Source organism: Vigna radiata, chromosome 6 (assembly GCF_000741045.1).
Source record: "Vigna radiata var. radiata cultivar VC1973A chromosome 6, Vradiata_ver6, whole genome shotgun sequence".
Taxonomy (NCBI): Eukaryota; Viridiplantae; Streptophyta; class Magnoliopsida; order Fabales; family Fabaceae; genus Vigna; species Vigna radiata.
The window spans coordinates 15,068,550-15,079,002 of NC_028356.1; the positions used below are offsets into that span (position 1 = coordinate 15,068,550).

The 10,453-nt window shown below is 36.6% G+C and overlaps 1 protein-coding gene across 1 annotated transcript; it reads right to left on the reverse strand.

The window, feature by feature from the left end:
• Nucleotides 1-317: 317 nt before the first annotated feature.
• Nucleotides 318-2,457, reverse strand: LOC106763482 (probable glycerol-3-phosphate acyltransferase 2). Its single transcript, XM_014647669.2, has 2 exons — nucleotides 1,549-2,457; nucleotides 318-1,270 (listed from the first exon to the last, which is right to left on the reverse strand). Exons 1-2 carry the CDS (start codon nucleotides 2,152-2,154, stop codon nucleotides 371-373), a joined length of 1,506 nt encoding a protein of 501 aa, XP_014503155.1. The 5' UTR covers nucleotides 2,155-2,457; the 3' UTR covers nucleotides 318-370.
• Between the last annotated feature and the right edge of the window lie 7,996 nt (nucleotides 2,458-10,453).

A 10,453-nucleotide genomic window follows, 5' to 3' on the forward strand; every position in this document is an offset into this window, starting at 1 on the left:
TTTTGTCACTACCGAGAGGTATTGGTCATGAGTAAATCCCTTGATTCCTTTTAAACCGAAGTATATAACTTTTTAAAATTATGAAAATGCCACTACACTTTTATATCTTCGATTTCAGTAGAACCGATACATATATAGCGCGTGTTAAAAAGATTTTTTTTACGAGTGATTTATCAGAACAAATATAGTAATGTACAACCGCATTAAAAAGGTAAACATGTAAATTCATAAATATGACATTTAACCACAACACTGACATCTATTTCAAACTAAACAAAAGATAAGAAGTCAAAAGATGTTACATTGTCAAATCCATCTTTAAATATGTAACTTCAGATTTTTTATTTATAAAAACATTAACATAGTAGGGCTACTTACTGTTATGGCAAGGCCCTACATTGACACCCTCGTTACCAGTCAGGATCATATACTTGTCTTTTCTGGTCAAGCTGGTGCACTCAAATCCTAAAGCATTCCCAATCTCACGTTGCACAGAATTGGCAACTTCGATTCTTGATTTCCCTCCTTCCTGACATGTTTGTGACCGAGGTAACTGGTCCAGGATTTTAACGAAATACGTAGGATTTGGGTTCATGAAGTGAAAAAAGGGGTCCAAACATTTGTGCCCACTGGCCGTTGTTCCGTAGAACATGCTAACCTTCACATTTACAGCCACAGGAACAATGTCATCTGTGAGCTCAGCAAACAAAGGACTGAACCTTAATAAATAAGGTTCCCTGCAAGTTGTTCCCTCAGGACACACAACGAGGTTGCCTAGGCTCAGCAATTTGTTCATTGTCTCTCTGTCTCGCTCTCTATCCCTTGTTAGTCTTATAGTTCTGATGGGAGCAACAAGCTCGGTGAATCTACTCAAGCTGTATGTAACTGCAGAGAGTGGTTTGTCCAAGACATATGCAATGTAAAGTGGGTCAAGCAAGGTTCTATGGTTGCACACATAGAGCACACCCTTTTGGTTTTCCTCATCTTGGAACAAAGACAGAGGGTTCTCGGGTCTTGAAACGGTTGTTCTTGTCCCTGAGAAAGCCAATATTGGAGCGGACACATTGAAGGGTAGCGCAATGCCCAATGTGAATCTCAAGATGGAAAGGAATAGTCCAAAGGGTAGCCACATGAAGAAAGCCAAAGCAGATGCTCCTGTTGGCCTGAAAGCCAACCTTCCATCATGGAAGATCAGTGGCTTTGGATACCTCTCTTTGGGAAGCACGTGCCAATTTCTCCTCTCCTTGGATTTTAGGATAAGGCAGACCTTCTGCACACACAGAACCGGTTAGAAACATGGAGTTGCATAGTTCTCAAGGTTTTAAAAAATAGTCCCTCATTAATTTCAACCACAAGGTTAAGATTTTGAGATACTGACATACTGTGACTTCAAATACATAACTCTGTTTTCAATTTTTTAAGTTAGTAAAAATTGTGCATAAAATAATCACAACAGTTATTTAAAACCTTGATATCTGGTGTAAAAAAGCATGATATAAGAGTGCACATGTGTGTGAATTTATGTATTTTGCTTAGAAATAGACAAACCTTGAATTCAGGGAAAAGTTCTCGGTCAATATACCCAATATGGTTACCAGTGATGCGAAAGGTGTTTTCGTTGTCTCCTTTTGCCTCGTATAAACGAGTATTGTTTTCCTTACTTTCCTCGAACAATCCCAAAAAATACCCTTTGAAGGATTTAACGTCTCTTGCTACTACACTCTCAACCCCTAAGTAGTCCTTCAAGAAACCTTCAACCATGACCCTAGGCAACTTAGTCAATGCCACCTTTCTCTCACATCGCATAACAGCTTCAAAACCCTCCCAGCCCACATCTTCTAAGAAGAACTTTGGCAGAACTGCTGATCCTATTCTAAACGTGTCCTTTTTTATGCCAAAAAGGCACAAGAAAACCATAATATTCAAGCCTAGTTGGCCTTCACCTAGTAGCCAAACCAAAGGGTATGAAAGAAAGAAAATGAGAGATCTTAGCAACCCACCAGCTTCAAAAGCAACGAGCATGAAGTAAGAGAACAGTGAAGTTGATCGTAACAGGGTACTCTCGAATTCAAAAACCACTGTTTTATTAGACAGTTGTTGCGTTTTGTTGACAAGAGAAACTGTTTCTATCTGGCTGCTGCAGCTGGGATTCATTGTGTAACAGAGGAAATAATTTTGGCTGATGTTTAGGCTTTCAGTTTTGAAGACTAAAAGAGGAGTTTTATCTTTTGCATGCTTCACTTGGCTAGATGGAGTGTGATGCCTAAGAAAATAAATAAGAAAAGGTTGCGTGACTGAGAGGTCATGTATCCATTTAAATAGTGGCTTCGCAATTAGCAAAGCTTCGTATCAACTTTGGTGTTACATTGATGTAGCTGAATAAAGAACGCTGTTAAAAGCACTGACACCATTAACCATCCCCACGAGGGCACAACCGTACGAGTATTCAGTGTCACACCATCACATGCCAACCGAACTAATTCAATTTTACTATTTAATGGCGACATTACCTATCTAGATCTTTCCTCGACAAATTCAACCGGTTTTTCTGGTCAAAATAAAAAAAATAAAAAGTGGTAATAAAAAAAAATATAGAAAAAGTTAGTATGTGATAAGCGATTTCACATTATAATACTATATACTAATTTCGTCGTTAATTCAGATGGATTTGTTAAACATTTCTTGGGCAATTATATATTTGTTGAGTAAATATATTATATTCATTGTATGGGTAAAAAAGCGTTCAGTGTCCTAGGTCTAAAAGATTAAACTTAAAATTGTTTTTATTAACTTCGTTAGGAAAATGCATAATTTGAAAGATATTTAAATAAATTGAGTTTGAATTAATTTTCCAATGGACCTATAGCAAGTTGGAGTGGAAGTGGTCTCTTTCCATTGAGGGACAATGTGCTTAAGGCCTTGGACGTCGTGGGAGGAGCAGTGGAAGATTTTCCCACCAGAAAAAAGGGAGTTGAGGGTCATCATGGAGATTTAAGGCAACAACAGACTTTGCTCCTTCATTGGCCATTGGCAAGAGATGCGTGGAGCAGGCGACACAACATAAAAGTACCAACCAATACACGACAACAACATGTAGAAAATATGATAAGTTTTTCTATGAGTTAGACATAACCATTACCGGAAATGAATTCATTGACATTTTTATAATAAAGAAAGAAATTTTTATAATAGATATAAAAAGTTGATGTGGTAACATTTTTATAATAAATAAGAAAATATTTTATACTGGTTTTAATTATAAAGAGTATAAAAAATGGATGCGGTGATACTTTTATAATAAATAAGAAATATTTTTAAATCGGTTCTAATTATAATCATTATATACTATGTCAAAAACGACTTTTTATGCATATAAAGTTTTCACTTTTTTGCACCGCTTCTAAGACACGTATAAAAGTATGCTATTTATACTTAACATTCTGGGAACAAGTATAAAAAAATCTCACTTTTATACGTGTTGATGATAGAACAAGTATAAAAGAATCTCACTTTTAAACCTAGTGATGTTATAATAGGTGTAAAAAATGCAAGGCTTTTTATACTTGTTTTGGCTTTAACCGGTAAAAAAATGACTTTATTTCTTAAATATTCGATTTGTTTATGCTACTATCCATTCCAGACCTGCCTAAAATTCAATTCCATGATATAGTCTAAATAATCAATAACAAGCAAAATAATCAATATTATTTCTATTAACATCTCAAAATGTAATATTTATCTAACAAAATTCCTAAATATATTTACATAACATAGTTACTTAACATCGTTACATATACGATAGTTCCTAAACTCAAAATGTAATATCGAAACATCTAATCATTTACAAATGGTTAAAAAAAATGCAGTCCACTGCTTCCGAACATCCTTTATGATATGTTGCTCAATTGGAGACGTGTCATCAAATATCTACACCATAAATAGTTTAGGTCAAGTAAAACATTAAATATTTTCATAAAAAATGAAATGTTTTCTAATGATGTCAGATCAGCTCTATTGATGTGAATAGCCACACCATTTTGGTTCCTATGAAAGTTCCCTCTAGGCACACAAACCACACTCTCTATATCAAAATTAGTGCCCTCCTCTACATTCAATGAATACTAGCATTGCATTATCCATTCTATATTCAGAAATCTGTTAATGGATTCAGGATCATACCGAATAAGTTTCCCACGGACATAGCTTGTATAATCGATGTTGGAGGGTTCCCAAAGGCTTTGCATTTGTATAAAACTCCTTCACCACTTCAATATTAGCTGATGCAGGGTAGGTGGCAAGCTTCTGCCAGTGTCTACTTTATATCTCCTGTCCATCCTGCCTTTCTCTCCATCAACAAGCGTCTTGCTTGGACAAGGAAGTGGTGTTGCTCATGTCTCCTAGATAAGAACCTATTAGAATATAACCTCTCTGGTTCTTTCTTCTTGCTTCTAATGATTTTAATCCTCTTACCAGATGAGTATGTCATCCCTACATCAAATACATTTCATAAAACCAAAGAAAAACTCATTAAACGTTAGCAAACCTCAAAACTCGTCCAAACAAACAACTGATCAGCGCTGAGGGCAAAATAGGATCCCTCAGCGTCACCTACACACAGACAAAGCTTAAAAACCAAAACCTGCAGATGTAGCGCTCAGCGGTATCATATGATATTTTCAAAATTCAACCTAGACGACTCTAATGTCCACCGACATGCAAATTTATCAGTTCCAGACCGCAATCATACAATTTAGTCGGTCTAAACAGTGTCTATTTCAACTAATCATGCACAAACATCAAAAGCCCTAAAGTTTCATGCTTAGACTAACATTCTTATACAAATTAATGCTTTGAAAACCCTAGAATTTGGAATGTATGACTTACTTGGGTGGAGAGACTTCAAGTGAGTGCAAAGTGCTTTGTGGATGTTGATGAATGAACCCCAAATGCTATGCTTCTCACAAAAACCCCAAACTTTGATGATGAGGAGGTGAATAATGGTGGAAAAGGGATTTTTGAGAAGGTGGGTGTAGGGAAAAGTGAAGAGATTGGCTTGGAGAAGTCTTGAGAGTGATAAAAGATAGTGGGGGTCTGAATGAGAGGCTTGGGCGAGACCTAAGGGGTATTAAAATATGCAATGGGCCAACTAACGTTGAGCCCAACTTAAAAACCCAATTGTGCAATCTGTTACGCCACCGCTCAGCGATGAGCGCGATTTTGAATCTTCACCTTTTTGCTTTTCCCTAAGCGTCATTGACCCTGTATTACTCAAATTCAACTTTCAATTTTTAATTTTCATGCAATTCCCCAATCACTCCACTCAATCATGGAACAATTAAACCCTAAAATGCAACTAGAATAGAATTAAAACATGCAACAAAATTAAATCAATCAACTGGGTTGCCTCCCAGGTAACACTTGTTTAACATTACGAGCCTGACCCAAACCTTTCTAACACTCATCAGTAAGTGAAAATCTTACCAACACCCACAGTAAGTGTACCTTCTTGTATCCTTCAGTGAATATTGTTGAGCACTATTTATTAGGTAGCATCCCTCAATAAATGCTACCTAATAAACAATGCTCAACAATATTTAAAATTACATAACCAAAATAATTAAATAACAAAAGAAATAATGTTTTTAGGTCACTGGGTGCCTCCCAACAAGTGCTTCTTTAACGTCATTAGCTTGACCCAATAAAGCTTACATTCCATCTTTCATGTTGGTGTCTCTCTTGCTTTTGTCACGTCAACTCATCAATTTCTTCCAGTCCACCTTCTTGACTCGCCTAGAATATGGAGCCGCAATCTCTATCATTCCAATCTCTCTAAAGCCTTTCACAACCCACAACTTCTTGAATCTCACAGGAGTACCAGGTTTGAATTGTGCATCCTCGAAGTCATGATGAATTGTGCCTCCTTTGTCAACTTTCTCTTCTTCCTTAACCTGCATTAAAGCACAATTTTTAGCTTTGTTGACCGTCTCTGCAGATTTAGCTTTAGCCACTGGTGCAACCTTCCTTGCAGCTTTGTGACTTATCTTCTTCACTTGAATCTGCTTATCTTTAAAAGCATCATACCAATAAGGAGTATTGGTAAATCTTGAAGAAAATTGTTGATGATGCTGCAAAAATTTTACTTGAAGAGGATATCAGAATTATTTAAAAGCAATTTGTAGAAATTAAATGTAGTAGATGGCTATATATTTAGGTTCTGAGAAATTCAAAAAGAATGTTGCTAAACACAGAGAGTTCTTGAGAATACTGTTTGTCAGAGGAAGTTCTCAAAAGCTATTGTTCAGGTTCCCTTGCTTAGTTTGGTGAATAGGAGAAGCTCGCATTTCGTGTGTCGATAGTCGGGGCGGTTCTCTTCGAGTTAGCAAGGTGCTCTGCCTGGTCTCTTGAATAGGAGAAGCTCGCGTATCGTTTGTTGATTGTCGGAGCAGTTCTCTTCGAGTTGGCAGAGTGTTCATCTTCCGGTTTGTTCGTCAAAGGAAGATTTACTTTATCAGTTTTATTCACTATATTTGTAATCTGTGAAACTCATTTTTAGTGGAACTTTTAATCACTGCTTATAGTGATCAACGACTGGACGTAGATTGTTTTGAATCAAACCAGTATAAAAATTACTCGTGTGATTTTTCTATTCCCTACATTGTTTACTTTGTACGCATATCAATTGTTCGATAAATTGTCTCAGAATATTTATTTTATAAACTGACCACTTTAATACAAAGTGAACGAACACGCTTTCCGCTTACTAAAGTATTTTTCCGTTGCGTTATACACTGTTTGTGAACGATACTGATTGTTCAACCAACAATTGGTATCAGAGCTTGCTTTGATAGTTTTTCAAAATTTGCGAAAATGGCCGGTCATCAAAATCAAAATCTTGTATATGCTGAGGGTGCTTGTATTAACAGACCACCGCTTTTTACTGGTGATAACTATGTGTTCTGGAAAGTTAGAATGAAAATTTTTATGGGGTGTGTTGATAGAGGTATCTGGGAAGCTGTACAAAATGGACCTTTTATTCCAAAAATTACAGTTGATGGTGTAAAAGTAGAAAAATCATTTTTTAACTGAACTGTTGAGGAAAACAGAATAGCCCAATTTGATATTAAGGCTCGAAATATAATTTAACCTGCACTAACCATTGATGAATTCTTTAAAGTTTTTGTTTATAATGAGGAAGAAAATATACGTGGATAAGTTGACACCGCATGATTCAAGCTCTACATCAAACTCCTCAAGCTCAAGTGATTTTAATGAGGAAGAAAATATATGCTTAATGGAAAATATTGCAAGCCAAATCTTGAAGAAGAAGAAGGAGAACAATTAAGGCTCCGCATCAAGCTTCAAATGTTATGGATGTGGTGAAAGAGGCCATGTAAAAGTTTATTGTTCAAGCAACAAAAGAAGTAAAGAAAGAAAGGCAAAGAAATCTCACAAAAAGAAGAAGGCCTACATTGCTTGGGAGGATACTGCACAATGCTCTTCAAGTTCAATTGATTCTGCTGAAGAAGCAAACTTGTGTTTGAGAGAAAATTCTGATGACACTGCAAGCCAAGTAAGTTGCTCTAGCCTTGACACTAGTGAGTTTGACTTATAAAAAGCTTTTCTTGAATTGTTAAATGAATATGAGAAATTAGACGCGGATCATAAAAATTTGAAAAATGAGTGTAAAGAATTGAAAATTAAATATGAAAGTGCATTAGATGAAGAAGTGGTTTTGAGAAACAAAATTAGTAATCTTGAAATGAAATTATCTGAATCTGATGCAAATAATCAATCTGTTGAGTGTTTGTCTTGTTAAAGTCACACGTTTGACATAAATATTCTTGAAAATTTGCTTGCTAAAGCAACCAAATCTGTTTCACATGTTAAAAATGGTTTTAGAAAGGAAAATGTTAAAAACACGAACATGCATCAACAAAGGAAACCTCAATTTAAAAGGACCCGTAGAGTATGGGTTTAGAAGGGGACTTTTATTAAAAATAAAGTGAATGATGTTTGTTGTTTTTACTGTATGAAGCATGGACATACATCAAACAAATGCAACATTAAACATTTTGGTGTTCCAAATGGTAAATATGCATGGGTTAAAGTTGTGAAATGATATATACTTGCATGAACTAATCCCAAGGACCCATAATGAGATTGGGGACTGATGAAGGTTGAAAAACAATTATTTTCATATGTCATTTTAGACCAAATTACGCCCTTTACTACTTAGAATTAGCTTAGAATCAAGCAAAACTCAATAAATGAGTTTGTAGAGATTCAAAAGCTGTTTTTAGCGATATTATGCTTCTTTTGCATTGTTTTGTAGCATTTCTAAGAAGATGAAGAATGGAGTTGAAGATAAAGGTTGTAGACTCAAGAATAGAGAAGAAAATTGAAGATTTGAAGATTCGACGCACCGCCCGGCGGCAACTTACAACGCCGGGCGGTCCAGGGCGAGGAGTAGGCACTAGCGTTGGCGTTGGGCGGTTTTGAAGGAAACCGCCGGGCGGTTTTGAGGTTTATGGGAAACCGCCAGGTGCCACACTTGTTCCGTTTAGCGGTGGTCCGCTGGGCTTGGGCCTGTTTTCTGTTGTGCTCTTCACCTATAAATACCCCTATTGCGAGTTCAGAGTCATTCTTTTGACAGAGGAGGACGACCAGACCTAATTTTGCTATCTGGAGAGGATCTCTTGGATGCTTAGGCTCCTTTTCATCTTTTCTAGGGTTTGCTTTTCCATTCTTCTTCCATTTTTCATCTAGTTTCACCATGNGAAGAATGGAGTTGAAGATGAAGGTCTTAGACTCAAGAAAAGGAAAGAAAGGTTGAAGATCAAACGGTTGCAGTGCAGAAAAGTCAACCAGAATGTAGAAAAGTCAACCAGTCAAACAGAAAAGTCAATCAGTCAACCAGAAAAGTCAACCAGTCAACCAGAAAAGTCAACCAGTCAACCAGAAATAGGTTGACCAAACCGCGGGGCGGTTGACCGTGGTGCCGGGCGGTTGACCGAAGCGCCGGGCGGTTCTGCGGCATAAGGCAAACCGCCAGGCTGCCATTTTTGGTGCCGGACGGTTGTCTGTTGGGCTTGCGCCTGTTTTCTGCTACGCTCCTCACCTATATATAGCCCTATTGCGAGTTTAGATGCATTCTTTTGACAGAAGAGGGCGGTCAGACCTAATTTCACTCTCTAGAGAGGATCTCTTGGATGCTTAGGCTCCTTTTCATCTTTTCTAGGGTTTGGTTTTCCATTCTTCATCCATTTTTCATCTAGCTTCACCATGAAAATGGTGAACTAAACCCTATTGTTGTTGGAGGAAACAATGTAATCTTTTGATACTCTCTTTTATTGAAACTCTTGATTATTTATATGGTTTCCATATGTTTTGATTGTTAATTGTTGGGTTCTCATCTGTGCTTAATGCCTTTATCGTTTAACTCATTCGATAACTGATGTTTGTCTTTATTGATACGCGAAGGTACAATAATGTCATGAACTGGTGAGTAATTTCTTGATTATGCAATATCACCTAGGGATAGGGGTATGACGATCAATTGCGTTTAACTTCTACTTTATAATGTTGTGTTAATTGCTAGGGGAGACTAGGGATAGCAAGCAAGTAATTAGTATTAGGCTCTTTTCACCGAGGGATCGGGTTAAGGGTAGGCTAAGAAAGTTGCATGACAATTAATTTATCAAACTAATAATTCAAGAGGAGTAGATAAGAGAGAGCGGATAAGATGAAATTGTAAACCCCCAACAACTTCATTCATCCATTGTTTTCTTCTTGTCATTTGAATCAATCTCTTTTACATGTTTATATTTTATTCTCTTACTCAATTTATTAATTTTTATTTTCAAGTCTTATTGTTTTAATTCACGTGAATGAGAAAGCCTTTCGAGTCTCTTGGGAAGAACGATATTGGGTTTTACTAATTATATTACTTGAACGATTTGGTACGCTTGCCAATCCGTCAACAGGGACCTAAATTCTTGCTAATTTGTTTTGTAGGAACCTACTAAGTCAAAGAAGTCATTGTGGTATCTTGACAGTGGATGTTCAAGACATATGACTGGTGACAAGAAAATGTTTATCTCTTTTGAGAAGAAAAAGCAAGGATTTGTAACATATGGGGATAACAACAAAGGTAGAATCATGGGAGTCGGAGACATTGGAGGAGGAAACACATTGACTATAAGAGATGTCTTATATGTTGAAGGCCTCAAGCATAACCTCCTAAGCATAAGTCAATTATGTGACAAAGGTCTCAAGGTAACATTTGAAAGTGATAAATGCACCGTTTATCTGAAAGATTCTACTGATATTTCTTTGCAAGGTGTTAGGCATAACAACATATATTTGATTGATATTGAAAGTGCATCTAGTCATAGTATAACATGCTTAGTTGCTAAAGAAGAAAATCCTTGGCTATGGCATAAAAGAGCTGCAC